The sequence below is a fragment of the Haliotis rubra genome, unplaced genomic scaffold (assembly GCF_003918875.1).
Source record: "Haliotis rubra isolate DU_JTF1 unplaced genomic scaffold, ASM391887v1 Scf3, whole genome shotgun sequence".
Lineage (NCBI taxonomy): Eukaryota > Metazoa > Mollusca > Gastropoda > Lepetellida > Haliotidae > Haliotis > Haliotis rubra.
In genome coordinates, this window is record NW_025766968.1 from 991,418 (window position 1) to 1,011,458 (window position 20,041).

A 20,041-nucleotide genomic window follows, 5' to 3' on the forward strand; every position below is an offset into this window, starting at 1 on the left:
AGTGTTCGTCACTTATAGCAGTGTTCAGGCAATATCACCACGGGGGTCAGAACCAATGGATATCCCACAGTTTACCCATGTAGGGAACTTTCGCGTGACATGGACGGCACTTATGGTATGACAAATGTATATTTCCTTTCGAAATGCATTTGAAATAGAATAATTAAGCACCTTTATGAAGTTTTTGCAGTTTTTAAATGTCTGTGGCTCTACACTTGTTTTTAAGACAAATTAGGAGTAGGGGATCGGAGACAACTTCTTTGTTCCTTGTTATTTTACTGTTATACTTTACAACATAAGATCTAAAACTGAGGGCTTATGTTATTGTATTTGGAATATAGCTATGTTAAAATATTTATGGAAAATTGAAACTTTTTAAAACCTACATCTAACATACACATAGTATCCGTCTTAGCCATATAATTTGCAAATAATTACAAATCCAGCAGAAAGAAATTACCAAACTTGTCACTAGACAAGGGACAAAGAGAAATATTTGTTTTTATTTTCAAAGTTGAAAGCCGTTAAGGATGTAGCATTACACAGTGCCTCAATTTGATGGAAGGTGCAATAGAAACATTTCCATAATAAATGTCTACTAAAATCAGTGTCTATTGTACGGTACCGACAATGTCAAGTGTGTATACATCGCCTTAATAAATAATATGAAAAAACCCATTCTTCTCGTGTCATACTGAGCGTCAATAGTCTTCGAGAAAACAGAACCAAAGTTAATAAATCCTTCCAAGAAAGACCATAAAATTTATTTAATTTTATCTTGAAATGTTGTGGGATTTTTGGCAACCCAGAGTATTCAGCCCCCCACCCCCACCCCCACCCTGAGCATTGCAACACGTGTATGCATTTCACTATGCAACATATTCAACGTATCCGCGGCGGTAATCTTCAACGTTCAAATGCCACCATCATTTACTGAAACACAGGACCGTAGTGTTTATTTGGGAATGAAATGCAACTGCAGGCACCAGACACAAATCGATGAACCGTCCCTTCAGAAACAGCGTCGCATTACAAAGATACCGAGAAAAGCAGAACTCGTTTTTTTATTCTTCATAGAAGATAAAAGGTGTGGGGAAGACGTGGAGGATAGCTAACCTTAGCAAACGTCCTTGTGACGCTCGTGTTTCTGAGATCACTATGGCAACTATCGAAATCTTATATAAAATACAAATCAACATTAGTCACTCATATTAGGTGAAATCTTATATAAATACAAAACAACATTAGTCACTAATATAGGTGAAATCTTATATAAAATACAAATCAACATTAGTCACTAATATAGGTGAAATCTTATATAAAATACAAATCAACATTAGTCATTCATATAGGTGAAATCTTATATAAATACAAATCAACATTAGTCACTCATATTAGGTGAAATCTTATATAAATACAAATCAACATTAGTCACTAATATAGGTGAAATCTTATACAAATACAAATCAACATTAGTCACTCATATAGGTGAAATCTTATATAAATACAAATCAACATTAGTCACTCATATTAGGTGAAATCTTATATAAATACAAAACAACATTAGTCACTAATATAGGTGAAATCTTATATAAATACAAATCAACATTAGTCACTCATATAGGTGAAATCTTATATAAAATACAAACCAACATTAGTCACTCATATAGGTGAAATCTTCTATAAATACAAATCAACATTAGTCACTAATATAGGTGAAATCTTCTATAAATACAAATCAACATTAGTCACTAATATAGGTGAAAACTTATACAAATACAAATCAACATTAGTCACTAATATAGGTGAAATCTTCTATAAATACAAATCAACATTAGTCACTCATATAGGTGAAATCTTATATAAAATACAAATCAACATTAGTCACTCATATAGGTGAAATCTTATATAAAATACAAATCAACATTGAAATCTTATATAAAATACAAATCAACATTAGTCACTCATATAGGTGAAATCTTATATAAAATACAAATCAACATTAGTCACTAATATAGGTGAAATCTTATATAAATACAAATCAACATTAGTCACAAAATACAAAAAATACAAATCAACATTAGTCACTAATATAGGTGAAATCTTATAGAAAATACATATCAACATTAGTCACTAATATAGGTGAAATCTTATATAAATACAAATCAACATTAGTCACTAATATAGGTGAAATCTTATATAAATACAAATCAACATTAGTCACTCATATAGGTGAAATCTTATAGAAAATACAAATCAACATTAGTCACTAATATAGGTGAAATCTTATATAAATACAAATCAACATTAGTCACTAATATAGGTGACAAAACATCTCCATGAAACATGTCATTTTCTACAAATATTGGGAAAATTGCGACTAATAAAGAAAAAAGCATCACAGGATAAGAACACACATTGAAAACAAGATCAAATCATAACATTTCATTGTATGTCACCTGTGGGACCAGATACGCTTATCTCTTTATGAACACAATATCAAATGTTCTCGTCACGATATGGCTGAAATATTGCCGATGTGATATGCTCATGATATTGTCGGAATTTTACAACTTACAATTTTGGGTGGAAATGTCTCATGTATATAAAAAGGATTTAATCGTGTTCTTCCCAACTTTTTGACAGGTACCATTTTGTTCAAAACTCTTAATGAATGAGATATAAATGTTATGTCACAACTCACGGATACACACACACGCGCGCGCACGCACACACGCGCGCGCTTGTGTGTGCGTGCGTGCGTGTTTGTGGTTAAAGTAAACATCCTTCATTGTGGATATTCAAACCTTTCCATAGTCGCCAACGTTATTACATGACGCTCATTGACAACCACTGTTGAAAATCAATAGACAATCAATCATTTATTGAAATCAGTGGATACAAATAAGAATGATAAATAACATCTGGGTTCACAAATGTACTGCAGTCATGTGTCGTAGAGTACCATGTCTACAACGGTTAAATGTCCTTTTTGCGACAAAATGATTAAATACATATGTTCCTTATGTCCATCAAAGCACATTTTACCGTTGTTATGAAAGTTCAATAATGGGGAGGCATGAGAACAAAGGGACAGTCGGACTTTGCAGGGTGTTTACTTTGAAGAAAATATATGTAATCAAATAATTCAGAACTAAATGTTTATCGTGAATGTCGAATCAGTTGTCTCATTACCCGAGTTGGTGAATAGATACCATCTGATTTCGCGACCACGAGAAAAACTCATTATCGCCGCTGTTATCCAAATCCATCCTTACTTGTCCCGATTTACGGACAAAATCACAACGGGCCTGAGAAAGACATTTGGGGCATATGTCTTATTCGAATATTTTCTCACAAAAATACCAGCAAATACAGAATGAGAAATATGATCTCGACTTCTAATTCATGGATTTGTCTATCTGATGTCGTATCATGTGTCTTGTAAATAGGCATTATGATTAATAACATAGAGAACACATTTACGTTGGTGGGATTAAAATGTTAAGGTAGGGCGGATTCATGCTTGTATATTTGTCACAATGAAAAATGCAAATAAAGAGACGAAGTCAGTTTCCAGATTTGGATACACAGCACTGGTTGTCTAATATTAATATCCTTTAATAACATTATTATTCTAACTACATGTATTATTATTTTCATGTCATATATACGCCTTCAATATGCGTGTTCATTATTGTTCAATTATTGTGTTCATTACACAATTAGAATTTAACGATGTACTGTAAATTAAGACATATCATTTGCAATACATGGGTACATTACAGATCTTACATTTGTAAACGCGCTTTAAGTTTACCATCATAAAAGCCATCACAAATTTATGCTATTTACAAGGAATTTAACACGCAAGAATTTGTGGTTATAGTTTGTCTGATGCTAAGGATTATATCAACAATAACGATAGCTAAAACGAAGTGTACACGTAGGTTATTATTTCGTGTTACAGATCAAATTGATAGGGCAAACGTTCTTTATACAATTACGAATTGTGCAAATTAAAGCAAAATATGCGAAATCGCAAATATGTGTTTCTTAAAATTTATGGATTTTTTGTTTGTGCGTAGATATATCTGAATGTGAATCTGTGCGTCAATACAAGTGAATCATAGTCTAGCGGTTTGTTTTGTGAGTGCGATTGGTGTAATAAACTCGTCGGAAAGGCCGACGGTATTGTTTATGGAATCCTACAGCAGGTGATAGCGGCCCACGTGCCAGATTGCCTCTCACCAACATTCTCTGACCCTTGGTCAGTTCTTTGTTACCAGTTAATGCGTGTTCTACTTTCTTTGATCGGTACTGTTTTTCTGCAAGATGTTTTATGACCAAGTGTGTAATAAATATGTATCGTATAGCGGACCGGATACATATGGCACTGTCCATTTCCCGGAAAATGGTTGTTAACAAGGAAAAACAGTAAAACATTGCTTTATGATTGCTTGGGCAATAAAATGATTTAGCAAGTAATCACAGTCATTCATCCTCGAGCTGCACGCGCGCTAGGAAACTCGGTAAGTCGCGCTCTTTGATTACCCTGGCAAAAAGGTGATGGAAAGTTTTATTACCTTGTTAAACTACATCTCAGACTTTCGGCAAGCTATATTCATATGTCCATACCATTGTAAACGACAATTCAATCAGCCGCAATAAACGTCCCCAGCCTTTTGCTGGAGGTGTTGAATGCGAGTCATCGGATAAAGGGGCGTGACCGCTTGATGAAAACTAACCAATCGGCGAGCAGGGATTACATGCTTCAAAGAAAGCGGCAGATAGCGAGTGAAGTAAAGGCTTATTATATTAAGTCTGTGAGTCTGTTCCTCATTACGCATTTCACGATGAACAGAGAACATGCATCTACCCATCTCACAATCTCCGACACGACATTGACGAGTTCGCCATCAGGTAGGCAATGCTTCTTCAACCCACCTATTGTTTTGCCAAATTGGCCGTTATTAGCCTGGGCCGCTAATTCTGCTCATTTGGACTATTATAGGCCTGGCCGCTGATAGGACCGGCGCTTGATTTAATTCATTTCTTCTAAAATTAAATCTGCACGTACCAATTTCTGCTCGTTTACAACTAACTGTTTCGATATGAGATCGCCTCTTAAAGTGTCACTCATCGTAGAAGTCAGTTTGCTGCGCTACAGGGGTGTTCATTACGATATATTGCCCATATTTAGCTGATTTATGCATTTTCAATTTATATGTGACGGGGCAGGGAATAAAATACTTAGTACCTTGTTTGCAATTCCACTCTCCAGCGTGTAGCGCTAGGCGACGTTGAAGTCAAATGCCAAACATTTTCAGCTTTGCTGAATCGGGCTTGCTGTTATATTGGAACCCTGCCGAAACTCATTGGATATAGAAACGAAATCCTCACAGAGAAATATTGTCTTATTCATATATTTCGGCAAAATGATTTACTCAAGGAACCTACCTGTTTGGAGTTTTACTTACCCTCTTGTGAAGATACCTACGTTTGGTTTCAGTGCTGAAGGAGGACGGGCTAAAGATGAAAGAGAACACGGACCGGCGGGATGGAGGAAGCCCCATCGAACAAACACAGCTGTCTTCCCCAAACGACGGAGGAGACAAACCCGCTAAGCAAAAGCGACATCGAACCCGGTTCACCCCTGCCCAGCTCAACGAGCTTGAACGAAGCTTCGCGAAAACCCATTATCCAGATATCTTCATGCGAGAAGAACTGGCACTTCGAATCGGGCTCACGGAATCACGAGTCCAGGTATGTATTTTTTTACACCCCGAATATCAGATATATTGAAAATGATATATATTATCAGGTGTATATCCTTCTGGATGATGGTGATGATAATCCTACTTGTTCGAAACATCCCGATTATCATATTGAAAATGACAGTATAACAAATATATATTTTCAAGTATATTTCCTTCTGGGATTATGCGGGATAACCCTGCTTGTTTAAAACATCCTGAATAGCAGATTGAAAAAGATAGTGAAACAAATGTATATTACTAGTATCAGGTATATATCCTCCTGGGATCATGCGGTATAACCCTACTTGTTCAAAACACCCTGAATATCAGATTGGAAATGATAATGCACCAAATACATCTTATCAGATTTATATTCTCCGTGGAATGTGCTAAAGATGACGTGGTTGTTCAAAAGCATACGTACTTCTTCATCATTAGACACGTGCGATGATTGTGTATTGTCACGGGTATTCGGTGTATTCATTATATCACCTAAAGAATTCATGAAAAGTATTAAAATATTATGTATGGAAGATCTAAAAATGGATGCACCATAATATGTCGTATATTGTGTTACTCAAGTAAATTTGAGTTTTAGAATATACAGAATGATATTATATGAAGATATTATACTTATAAAAGATAATTATTTATCCGAAAAATGTCATATTGCTTTACTTGCGCTAAATAATTCACAATATAACAACAAATTAATAGTTAGAAAGAATCTTGGTAAAATATGCGCACACAGCAAGTAATATACACAACAGAATATAAACAGTTTTAAGAGAAATAATTAGCACAATGTTTATTACGCCGTATAACGTACACACCATTGCTAAGGCAAATAAACACACAATTACCGGTTTTATAGTGATTATGTAATACTGTTCTACAAGGAAACTGGTGTATTTGCTTTCCGGTGTCACAGTTTCCCCAACCATATCCATTAACGGCCTACCGTGCGAGGTTTAGTTCAACACTGAAAGCCCCTGTATGTATTTCACCTGTCGCTTAAACATGCTGCTGTCAACACCTTTGCAAGGTATCTATGGGAAACATGAATGAATGAATGCACATCCGAAGATTTGTTTCTCACATATTTCTCAGGAAAAAAAACATGGTGCTTGTATAACATAGTTTATATAAATAAATATTCATCGTCAGATTTGTACACAAGTGAGAATTATTGCGATACCTACTTATAAAGTATGGATAATTTTCTACATGTTTTACATTCAAGATATATTCAGCGAATAATAATGGCATGTTTTTCCGTACGTAGTGTTATATATAATGTCAGACTAAATTTGAGCTGAACTTAACACACATTGCAAGGGCAAATTTAACATTTTAAAAATCCATTGATATCGTGTACCAAACAAAATTAATTTCATACTGCTGGTTTATTAAAAAATATCTAAACATTTGCCAAAAAAATTTATCCAGTGCTAGTTAGCGCCATCAAAGTATCAATGAGAATAATAAGTGACAATAGGTTTGCAATTTAAGGCATTTCCTATGTTAGCATATTTGTGACAGACGCGTGTTATCGCCTATCTCTGAGGAAATGTTAAAGAAGAAATATATAAATACGTGATGACGTTTGTGTGACAATTATCAGTAAATGTTCTTGCCTCACTTAGTTTGACAAAGGTCATCTATTGTGAATGGTTGTGAACATGTACGCGTACAGATGCATTTTTATCTCAAGACTCGAGTAATTGACACACTGGGGTTGCCGAGCATTGTGAAATGTATTGTTTTACTTCAGAGTTTAACACCTGAATAAGATTTGATATAGAGAACCGTGGAACGTGGTAGAGTGAAAAGGAATTCACTTGTATAATCTTTAATATATTTAAGGTTTTGAACGACGTTGATTCTTCATTGTGAAATCGTTGAGGTACTTAGTCTTGCGCATATGTACTCTGAGCCTCCAAACTGAAAAAGATAGCATTGATATAGGTAGAATTAATTATTTTCAACGCATATTCTCAATTTTTGAATTCACTTGATCAAAATGATACAGCGTATTATTAAAACCTGATGTCCCGACTCTCTTAGAAACTAGTAAATAATATCTAGATTTCTTTACACTGATTTAGGATTTAGATAAAGTTTTAATATATGCAGTTGATTTAGTAATCTTGCTCAAGATAGCATGAACAATATTTGGCAATAGAAGAATACATGACTCAAATAAATGGTATTAAAATAATCAAACTGACAATAATGACACGCCTATGGCTAAACGTTTTAAAATTTGTGTATATGCGTTCGTTTGATTATCTTTGTTGTAATGCCTGCACTCTTTAAATAGTTCGTTTCGTGAAATAATATCAATTGTGTTGGTAACGTCATACATCTAGTATATGCATTCATCTCTTTGGTGTATTGTTTGACATTTAAAAAATGACCATCTAATAACGTTCAGTTACACAAGGGGGATAGCTTCGATCCTTAAAAAAACTCTCGTTTAGAAAATAATTTACGAAAATTTTCGCAGCGTTGTAACGGTAAGGTTGTTGACTAAGATGTTCATCTACAACCTCCTGGAAGTCGCTTTTCCAGTCTTGGGCCCGTCAGGGGCTTTCCCCATCGCTAGCACGCAATCCGAGACTGTGCATTTGCATTGAGATTATTATATTTTCATTGAAAATGCGTTGAAGATTCGGTTTTGACACCTCTATAATGAAGATATTAACCACCGCGGACTCCCTTCCTCGTTTTCAGTCGCTAGAGATCAGTTTAGTCGACCAGGAGTCGAGATCGAGGACAGAATTCCGTCCCCACTTATTCCCGTTTCGCGTGCGGTGGGACGCAGACCGCGCGTGCTGTCAATGTTGCCGGCACGAGTGTGTCCCACGAGGGACTACAGATAGAGCCCGCTTGCCGTAAGATCGTTAACGCAGTAATTAATCCTAAATAGCCATTTCAAACTGAATTGATATCACGACTTTTGAAACCTCGGACCGACTCTTTGCGTTTTAAAGTCAGTGCCACGACCATTCTAACAGGGCTGATTGAGATAATTTTCTGCTAGACTAGGGGCATTCACAAGCCTTTATCCGATGTAACCCTGCCACATTTATTTGCAATTCATCTATTTTCTGGGCTATTAAACATTACTTGAAATACAAGAAACCGAATGCGTAGACAACTTATTTTTGTGCGTGAATTAGTTTAACACGTAATAATCCCTGGATTCCTTGAGGGCGGGAGAGTGTGGACGAATAATGAAGTCCATTGTTTCAGGAGAGAGCGTGATCTGTTCAACCATTCCTCACGAACAAATCTTCTGGCTCTCTTTGCCCGTGAACTACTGCAAGCCGTTTATAGTGTCTTCGTGGTATTTAAGTTTTACAGTTACACATTCATAAAGAAATCATCCCTTTTGTGGCGAAACCTTTCGCTTATAATTACTTATAACCTCCGTGGTGAGAGAATCATGTCATGATGAGTTTAACATTGAATCCAGTCCTAAGTTTTCACTGAATTGATACACACAGCTGAGCGTTACACGTGCTTGGCTCGTTGGTATACATTGTAATAGTAAAAGTAATTTTGTGAATGGCTTTATGTCGAAACTTTTAGATATTTATCGAATCTTAATTTTTTGGTAAGTCCGTGAGACATTTTCCTTCCGAATTATAATCATTTCCACTGTCTGTGTCCGTTAATGCTTGAATTAAGAGTATTTTGAAAAGTATTTGCATGACTAAACGCGAAGAAGAAAGAAACTGAGTATAAAGTAAGTGAAGGAAAATATAATTTATTTATGAAATGTATACGCAAAACATGGAAGGATGTTTTCTTTCCTTCTTTAAATTCATCTTAAGACCTCTAATTATACTTCTCATCCTTTGTTCGTTTTAATGTTTATTACTGTGATCTTTTTTCGTTCTATCTCCAACACCAAATTTATATGTTTTTGGTGAGAGTTCACTTTTGTAGACCTTGCATCAATATTGGAAGAGAATTATAGTTCTTCCTTTACGCTGTTTCACGGCAGTTCTTGCTCTACCCAATATCTCAAGGCGGTTGACGCAGTGTATAAACTAATCATAATTTCTATTAAGGTTGTTTTATTTTCCTCCATCATTTCAATTCCTCAATTTGCAACGTATTTCAGAGTCTGACAACATAAGAGGTTGCACTTCTTGATTTCTGGAGGCTATCAAGCCACAATGGGCAATGTTATTAAGTTGACTAATTATATCATTAAATATGCCGATTATCGTGGCAAGTGGTCCAACAAATGATGAAGCAAAAATAAAAGGAAACAACCGGGCTTGTTTGTCATCGAAACGTCCGATCAGTCTCTAAGCAAACATGTGATCGTTTTGCGGATTGTGCGCGTTAAGAGCACGCACGTGCAAGCGAGTGACCAACCAATCCGAATCAATTAGTTCGCCGCTGAACAAAAGGGAGGAAAGGCCCGATGCCATTAGATATGCTGATCTAGGAAGCGCTCAACGACAATTGCTAGCCACGTGATAGATGATTAAATATATTTAGCCAGAACACAAATGCAGTTGATGGCTGACAATGTTTAGTGTTATGAAAATCAAATATTTGCAAATTATCGCTAATGTATTGATAATTTCGTGCAAAGGTCTTAGATAAGATGTCACCACTCGGCTGGTTAAGTTTGTAAAAGTCAGAGATTAATTAATCAAATGAAATATTTGGCGATGTCATTAATTAATGGCCGTGGTCATTGTAAGCATGACGTAATAGATTAGCGCTCAGATAGCGGTCTCCAATTAACCCGTGAATATTGGGATGGTTTGGCTGGAGAAGAGCATAATAAAGCGTGATGATGAATGACGTTCACTTATCAAGCAACTTTGACTTTCAGTTTCCTTTTAATGTTGAAACATTTATAGGGATCAAATTTAATATTAATGCAATATATATATTCTGAAATAACGTCTCCATACACCAACTAATCACTTACGCATATTTTTAGATTGAACTGAATCTACATGTATGTTGAAAATACGCAACGATTTTGAAAAGTAATTATCTTAAATTGTTGGTAAAGGTAAGAAAGAAATCTTAAAGTAATATTTTGTCTTACAAGCGAAACGCACCATCAAAAAAAAGAAAGAAATGCGCCCTACATTTGACTCATAATTAAGAGTGAACTATTTTTTCGAGGAAATATAGATCAATATCTAGCACTAAATCATTCTGACAAGATTCAAATTGTACAAACAAATTATGATAATTCTTTTAACACACAAGTCAATCAGCGAAAACAAGTTAACAAGCAGTGAATTATGAATCTCTGACAACGAACGCAATTTTATCACCCAGCTTCTAATGTTTCTGTTGTGCTCTGATGCCAGAACATTGAATGTTGACAGACCCATAGTCCTTCCCTGTCAGGTCGCAGCGCCATCTATTAAAATACCGTCCAAAGAACAATGTCAAATTGTTTGTTTTCTGACAAATTAATTCATCTTTCCAACCGAGCCCGTCGATGCGACATTCAAGCAAAACATATGGCACCCAACCACGAAATCTACCTAAACAATCCTTTACGAATAACAACATTATTTTCCGTCGCATTTCACTCATTATCACATGAATCTGGGCGGCGCGACCTCTACTTGTCTTTTGCCTCCACACTGTTGCGGCATAATGAAACTACAAATACATCCGTCTCACAAGGGACATTATTGTAATGACCCTCAATAGGAGCGGGAACTATCCTGAATGTCTAATTAAACTCCCAGCATGCATTGCCGTGTGATTGTCGACACCCCTCTGTCCTAGCTTAGGCTTGTCCCCCGTCTTCACATCAATCACATCCTTCTATGATAATGAGAGAGCTGGCAATAACACTGGCTTAATTATCAGTTTATATACAACTCCATGGGGCTTTATTGAACCTTGATAAAGTCATTGTGTATGTCGCCTATCAGTCGTTACTTAGAGAAAGGACGAAATTACGCCCGGCCCTGCTGTGAGATCGACATGAAGTCATAGAGTTCAATTATTGCAAACAATGATTCGCCAATAGACTCAACTGTATTGAATTTCTTCTTATGGGTTTTGGAGAATGAAAAATATGTTTTTAAGTCAGGTGATTGACGTTATTGATACTTGAAACTGAAGACAATATTGTCATTATGAATTAAAGTTGGGTAAAAGAGTCGAGCTAAAGTTGTCTTTTTTTCACAGTGCCAGGTGAAAGCATTAACAAGCGCATTTCATCCCACTTGAGCGTTTACTCCATATACCTGCTGCATTGCGACAGTGATGTCTTCCATGCTTTTAACAAGGACACGTGGTTTTCAGTCGAACATTAATCTCACAAACCTTTCGACAATTTAAAAGCCAATTTCAAAGGGGGCTTTCTACTCATTTCCGGGTTCATAAATATCAAAGTGCGTGTAATAATTCCATGGTTGTGACAGATTTGACAATTGCTGCTCTCGTGTTCCAGGTCTGGTTCCAGAACCGTCGGGCCAAATGGAAGAAGAGGAAGAAGGCCACAAACGTTTTCCGCACCCCCGGCGCTCTGTTGCCATCTACAGGATTATCTCCCTTTGGTACAATGGGGGACTCGCTCTGCGCTTTTCCCCCTTCGGAAAGTCGATGGGGGATGTCCCAAATCGGCAGTCACATGAATGGCAACGTCAACCATCTGTCTTTGTCAGCAACATTACCACGTCAAGTCACAGCACAGTCTCTATCTTCACAGGTTCCAATGGGTCTGTGCAACCCTTCAGTGTCTCTTGGCAACGGCTTAACAGTATCAAATGGAAGCCCTATCTATAACACTTCTTACGGAATGGCGGCGTCATCGTGTGCATCACCCCTGACTGGAAACTCTCCATCCCCTTCCCTCCCCTCATCCCAGATGACTTGTGGCATGCCTGAAATTGATGATGCTTGGAGAGGGACAAGCATTGCCCAACTGAGACGGAAGGCTCTGGAACATACAGCCTCAATTACCGGATTCCGCTGACAATGACAGGCAGCAGAGATGACAAAAAAATTGGTGTAGATCCAAAGCGGCTCAGCCTTCATCTAGTCATGGTCCAGCGGAATCGAATTGTAACTGCAATTCTCACATCCTATGGGAGATCGGACTTGATCCACAAATAGACATTCCCTACGTGAAACTAGTGACGCGCAGTACCCACGGTTTGGTGGATGAGCCGAATAAGTGCTGTTTGAACTATGTTGTTTGTACAAGTTGTACCAGTATTTAGTTCTGTTTAAACTTGTGACTGTTGTGCTTAGATCATCTTCTCTCATCAAGGGAAGAAAGCTGGATATGAGTAGAAGTTCCCATTACAGAAGCACTTTCCGTAGTTGAATTCCAACTTAATTTGCTACTTCCTATGATCGCGATCGTATCGTATTTTCAGTAGAAGTTACTTTTTTATGTATTTACAAGTTCAAAATTTCCAAATGAGATGTAAGACAGATAGAAATATATTCCAAAATAATTATCATCATCGTCCCTAAAATTTGTAGGTCACGATCATATGTGGCGAAACTAATATTACAGTGCAATAGTACTCAGCACTCTTTTACACAAGAAGATTATAAGACATTCCCAAACATCGTTGTACAAGTTGAATCCGACACTTTCTCATTAGCACGTAAGAAAGTATAGCGGGTTATAACGCCTACATATTAAGAGTCCTCTAGTCATGTCATCATATTAATTTATAAAATGTTGTTTACATACTTATGTATATGTCGTTTATTTATTATACAGATACCAACTTAACTATTCTAAGCATCATGGATCATGTATGTTTACAGCTTGTATAGAAGTACTATTTATTGAAACATTCCAAACATGGAATAAAATGTATAAAATAGCACACTGTGTCTGAGTTGGTTTTATTTTTCTGTTAAAAGAAATACTATTCACGTGAACTGTAAAAATATGTTTTAACCATATCTACCAAAAAACATCACCTTTCAGGATTACGATTAAGTGATTCCTCGTATAATGTAATCAGAGAATACCGTGGTGGTTTTAATCATTTATATAAAAAAACAATGACTGACTGACTGACTGAGTTTGGTTTTACGCCGCTTTTAGCAATATTCCAGCAACATCACGACGGGGAAACCAGAAATGGGCTTCACACATTGAACCCATGTGGGGATTCGAACCCGGGTCTTCGGCGTGACGAACCAACGCTTTAACCATTAGGCTACCCCACCGCCCCAAAAAGCAATGAATTCCTGGTATTACAATTACATGATCTCTAGATCTCGTATAATGTGACCAAAGATTATTGATACAGAGAAAAGTGAGTGAGTGAGTTTAGTTTTACGCCGCAGTCATACAGAGAAACGAATGACAACAAAAGATACAAGTGATGTAATGCGGGCTTCCTTTCATCAGTTCTACATGCTTAAAAAACATTGCCATACCATTTGTTTTCTGTTTCATTCATTGATTACGGATCAGATATTCAACAATATACCCATTGTTATCTATGGTGTGGATCTGAATTACATTAACACACTTTGGAAAGAATTCCACATCCGTTCCCCTATGACCAACATCGAGGATGAAATCTTTAGAGATACTGAACTCACCATGCATGCGAAACATGAAGGATATTTGGTATTTCGCTCACCCCGTCTCATTTTATGCATGGCTCATTCGTGTTATTTATGAAACTTTAAAAACGGATATATGTGGTATTCTTCAGTATCTAATTACGTTCAATTAACCGACGATGTTCGCATTCTTTGGCATGAGTACGACGTGAGCAAGTGGTGGGACAGTATGTGCAGACCCTTTCGTAAACACCCGGTGTCATCGTAAACACCCGGTGGCATCATAATGATGATCACAACAGTGATTCATAAACAGATTCGTATAATATATACTCATGCCAATAATGGTTGTCATCCCTTCAATGTTTTTAAATGGAGAGGGGTGTGGGGTGGGGTGGGGTTGAGGTGTGTGTGGGGTTGGGGTGGGGAGGGGGTGACAACCATTATTGGCATGAGTATATTTGGAATCGAATAGTGGAAAAAGAAAGATTTTTATGTTTATTGAAATGTTTCTGTTGATTTGACGAAAGTATAAAATCTGTCGAATATTTTCTTGTTATGAACAAAGTGATAAAATGCTATATTTGGAGCGATATCTAAAAATACTAATGCAGCTGTTTTCAAAAGCATCTTAAAATGTATCCTTCAGAGTTAAAAAAACCCACCAGTATCGTGAAAATACGCTAAATATAAATCTCATGTCTGTTAAGTAACATCAATACTGACAGCGCCACACCTGATGATCATTCAGTATGATAAATATTCGATAAGTACGTATGTTTACACGTTAATATCACGGCGGGGGACACCAGAAAAGGGCTCCACACATTGTATCCATGTGGGGATTTTGTTGTTTTTGGTCAATTCTGGACCAAACAATCATATTATTGACATCGTGTGGGCATCGATGTACACAGTTTGGACGCGATGACAAGCAGCCTGACAACCCAATCCCGTTAGTCTCCTCGTACGCTAAGCATGTTTTTGGTTTTTTTTAAATACCAATTGTAACCCAGTATCCCTGTGCATGGATTAGCTTCATTAGTTTATGTAGATAAACATCACTTGCCCGGAAAGACTTATCCTATCAGTGGGATGTGTTGAAATCTGATTTAATATCGCGTTCACGATAGTTCGTCCTCTTTGGTATACTGAAGTTAGGTAATAAGATCAGACAGCTGTTGTATCCTTCACACTACAGTGAGTGAGTATAGTTTTACGCCGCTTTTAGCAATATTTCAGCAAAATATCACGGCGGGGGACACCAGAAATAGGCTCCACACTTTGTACCCAAATGGGGAATCGAACCCGGTTCTTCGGCGTGACGAGCGAACGCTTTAACCACTAGGCTACCCCAACGCTACGGTGGCGGTTCCGCAAGTTTCAGATTCAGCGTCTGAGTGATTGTTGTAAATTACCTGCATGAAAATGAAATATACATCGTCAGTGTAAAATAATACCCATGTATGACTGACTATCCTCAGAAATTGAATCCCTTTGGTGTAGAGGGCAAACGTATATGAATGGGCCACTGAAAATCAGTGATGACACCAGGTGTTCGGGAACACATGTCCTGAGCTACCGGTAAGGAAATATCTTCATACCTGTGATAAGTTTCTGCAGAGTGCACGTGTCATCCGCATTTGGAGTGAGTGAGTGAGTGAGTGAGTGAGTGAGTGAGTGAGTGAGTGAGTGAGTGAGTGAGTGAGTGAGTGAGTGAGTGAGTGAGTGAGTGAGTGAGTGAGTGAGTGAGTGAGTGAGTGAGTGAGTGAGTGAGTGAGTGAGTGAGTGAGTTTTTTTCCTGGTTTGTTACTTACCTATGCAGAGTATGTTCCAATAACAGTAAGTACCTGTTCGCGCTGGGTACCCGAGCTGTCACGTCGAAGGTCCGGGTTCTATTCTCAACATGGGTAAATGTATGCAGCCAATTTCTGCTGTACCCCGCCACGATGCTAGAATATCGTTAGAAAGGCGTGTACAACTGTTAATTTCAAGATATTATGAAACATATAATGGGAAGATGTTTTTTTGTATAAATGCGTAATATTTTCTACAAGCATACACATTACGTTCTCAGAAAATGTACCAAGTAGAATGTTGGTGTTTAAAACATTCATTGAGTTAAAATCATAATGATAAAAATTAATAGTCATAAAAATTAATGACAGGTGTTATTACAAAAACAAACATGTTCAATAGAGTTTAATATGTAAAAACGCCTAAAGCTGTTTATGAAAGCAAAAGACATTTGAAACAAAATAACTTAACCCACAAAGAACTTTGCAGTTTTCCAGATGGCTCTCATTGTGAATAAATAACATTCACACACAATGGTCCTACTGTTTAAGCTGGTCCTGGGGTTTGTTTAGCCCGGGCTTGATTATTAACGGGCCATGGCCATATTGCTGCAATATTGCGGCATAAACCAACATGCACCTTCTTGCAGTGGAGAACATACTGGGTGAGCTCAACTCTTCACCAGACCCCTAAAGTACTATTCACTTATTACATGGGTATTCATATTATTCCGTGTGTTAAATATTATAATTTACAAATATATAATACATTCACATTTTTTCACACTCTCTGAATTCTACTCCATCTTATGAACCATTCAAAATTATATATTGTGAGTACTCAATAAAATCTGTTACTTCGACAGTATGTTATAGTCGGGTTATATCAAATATTTTAATTTGCTCATTAAAGGCTGTTGGTAAAATATGCATCTTGAAAATTTGCATTAGATAAACATGTTATATGGTTGGCAGAATGCACGTCTTTCTCAATTTGTGAGTTTGTCAAGTGAGATGTGGTGGGTTATCATTAAATATGTTTTTACCATTTCGCCTCGGAGTTTAACATAACAAGTTTTGTTTGTTGAAGTCAAGAAAATAAGGTTTGTAACGACCTTCTTTCACAGAACAAAAATATATGCCTGGAAGTGGGGGCAGAAAAGTTTTATTATTACGCTAAAAAACAAAACCACAAAACATAAAACATGTCATCACAATGTCACCAAGTCAACCTGTGAAGGCTGGTTACTGAAAGCGGAATGCCGCACGACTAGATCTCTGTAGGTTTTTGCTGGACGGGACACAGATGTATACAAGAAACAAGTGCAAACCGAGGCCTATTTCATCTCGATACAGGCATATCTGGTTGTCCGGGAACTACGTCACGGATGGTTGGATATATTAGCGTTCTCGGCTGTTGAATACTGAGTTATGTTGGTGGTGGGGTTCGGTGTGTGAGGGAGGAGCAAGGGTTAATATAGGAAGTTTGGAGTCCTTGGATTTAAATCTCAGGATATCTTTTGACACTGACTCCAGTTTTTGTTTTGTAAAAACGAGGATACATTTTTATTTTAATTTGTTCTAAAACACATTCCCTGAATCCAATATTTTATCTATTCTTTACACCAATACGCATGCTCTATCAATTCCTCATCAAACGTATAAAATATATCTGCCCATAATTTATATGATAAAATGATGCAATTTGATTCTTTGATAGAAAAAGAGCGATGGAAATTATTTCCATTATTCAGACGCTGCCATAACATCACGTTGCTAATAGCAACATCAGAAAATATTTGATCTCAATATATTGACAACATGCATTAAAGACATTTACTGGAATGTCTCCATAGCATGTATTTAATGAGACAACACTATGTTCAGATAATTCCTATGTTATATGTATTGTCTACAGACGAAGAAATTAAGCTGTGTGGATATTTCCTTATCCGGATATCAATGTATTTACAAAATCGTTTAGTTTACTATTTTAAGAGACGAAAATAAGAATGCAACTTACATTTGAGTGGTGATGTTTTATCTGCGAAATACAGACCCACCACCTTTTTAATTGTAAATTTATATACGCTGGTGATATGCATGTGGTATGATATTGTGATGTGAATGCAAATCACTCAGTGCCTGACGGTTGTATTCTCCCCAGGAAGCTGAGAATGTCATATCATTGAACAGATCTATTGACCGGGGTGCTAATGTCGTTCGCATATATCTAATGTATACGTAACTGGGTAGGTAAACAAATAATTATCACCATGTCAAAATATTAATGTCAAATGGTGTTGAAGAGGAAGAGGAAATATACAGGTGCAGTTTTTGCCTTCTGGTCATTATTCCGTGCTCGTTTTATAGATACCGTAGTTTAGCCCTTGTGAGTTTTAAATAGCATCCATAATAAAATAGATTGACCTCAGAGAAATATGTAATAATGCGAATAGGAAAACACCGGAACAAACATCGGCGTACCTGATTTACTGAGTTGAGATGAACCACGTGTTGCAGTGTAACATACACTGCTTATATAGAACAGTACACGATGAAGGAAATGAAAAAGAATAACCTTAAAAAATCTAATAAAATGAATTTCGGTTTACTTAATCAAGGGCAGATCAATCGAATATTCAGAAGTGATGGGACTTTGTAAGAAATAAATTAAATGATATCAGAAAGGTTTTAAACGGATATTCGTGCTAGTTTGTGTTTATGAGATATCATTTTTCCTGTTTACGTTTGCGTCGACTTCAAATTTGTTTTGCTTGTATTGTTTTCTTGTCCAAAGCAAACATATCTTAAATTGTTTTAAGGCTGTAATACGAAGATGCTTGAACATGGTTTCATTATTTTACACAACTACGGGAGGAGCAACAGTTAGGAATGAAATGAAATATAAAGATGATAAAACAACATTTCAAATGGGGGCAAAAGGGGCGGCTTGGCTCTTAGTTTGTTAAATCAGTTAAATTATTGGATCTCTTTACCCTATCTTCATAGAGACTAATAGGGCTGTAGCACAGTGCGGACATTAAGCGAAGAAATTGACTAATATCCTGACTCGTGGGGAGGAAAACACATTTAAATACCCACAAATCTTAACTGCTATTAAACTAATAAAAGTTATTCATGGGTGCCAAATAATTCATCAACATGAAATACTGTCGACATTTTTCACGCTCAGTCTTCCTATTGTGGGAGACTGGAACGGCCTAATTACCAAGGGTTAATATTAAGCTTAAACACTGTCATCAACCGTAACGATATTACACATCCGGCCACAGTGAAGTCCCCTACGAGACATTCAGACTAACTTGAATAAATTTGACAATGAAGCCTGTATTCTTTGTGCCTTCTGTGAGGCACCGTCCTCAAATTCCGCTCACATTGAACAGTTTGACAAAACTGAAAGACACGCATAAATGAAATTGATTTTGTCTAACGGATATCTCTCGCGCTCGTTGAATACACTTAATTAAACTAAACCGGAAGTTGAGTATCGTAAGGGACCAGCGAAGCGACGCGAGTTCTCGGCCCCTTGTGTCATTAATCTAGTGTTGTGACGTGTTGTATATAAAGACAACAATATTGTCGCTGCTATTGTCCGCTTGTGATTGGAAATATCAAATAACGGCATTATTACCTCTCAAACAATAACGGTGTGAAGAGTTTATGAAAGGGTGTAAGGAGTCTATGAAGGCCGGAGCTTCTGCACCTGTGACTCGACTCTGGTCGTTGTCTGAACAGTATCTCTACAACTGTCGATCAATGAAGTGGGCGGGGCTTTCTGCCCATGGCGGCCACGATCAATACGGTAGCGGATTAAGGGTTCGTTGACAAAACGGCGCGGACTAAACCTCGTATTATGAAGCAAAACGAGAGCTTTGAAAACGTGCTACTGAACACAGTATGAAAAGAAATTAA

The 20,041-nt window shown here is 37.0% G+C and overlaps 1 protein-coding gene across 1 annotated transcript; it reads left to right on the forward strand.

The window, feature by feature from the left end:
- Positions 1 to 4,856: 4,856 nt before the first annotated feature.
- Positions 4,857 to 13,615, forward strand: LOC124282535 (homeobox protein orthopedia-like). Its single transcript, XM_046718548.1, has 3 exons — positions 4,857 to 4,923; positions 5,513 to 5,766; positions 12,220 to 13,615. Exons 1-3 carry the CDS (start codon positions 4,857 to 4,859, stop codon positions 12,742 to 12,744), a joined length of 846 nt encoding a protein of 281 aa, XP_046574504.1. The 3' UTR covers positions 12,745 to 13,615.
- The last annotated feature ends 6,426 nt before the right edge of the window (positions 13,616 to 20,041 follow it).

What these genes read in the sequence shown, in the direction of transcription:
- LOC124282535 (XM_046718548.1), top strand. Translation starts at nt 4,857, where the DNA reads ATGAACAGAGAACATGCATCTACCCATCTCACAATCTCCGACACGACA. An exon ending in ATTGACGAGTTCGCCATCAG is followed by an intron (nt 4,924 to 5,512) that starts GTAGGCAATGCT and finishes GTTTGGTTTCAG; the next exon opens with TGCTGAAGGAGGACGGGCTA. An exon ending in TCACGGAATCACGAGTCCAG is followed by an intron (nt 5,767 to 12,219) that starts GTATGTATTTTT and finishes CTCGTGTTCCAG; the next exon opens with GTCTGGTTCCAGAACCGTCG.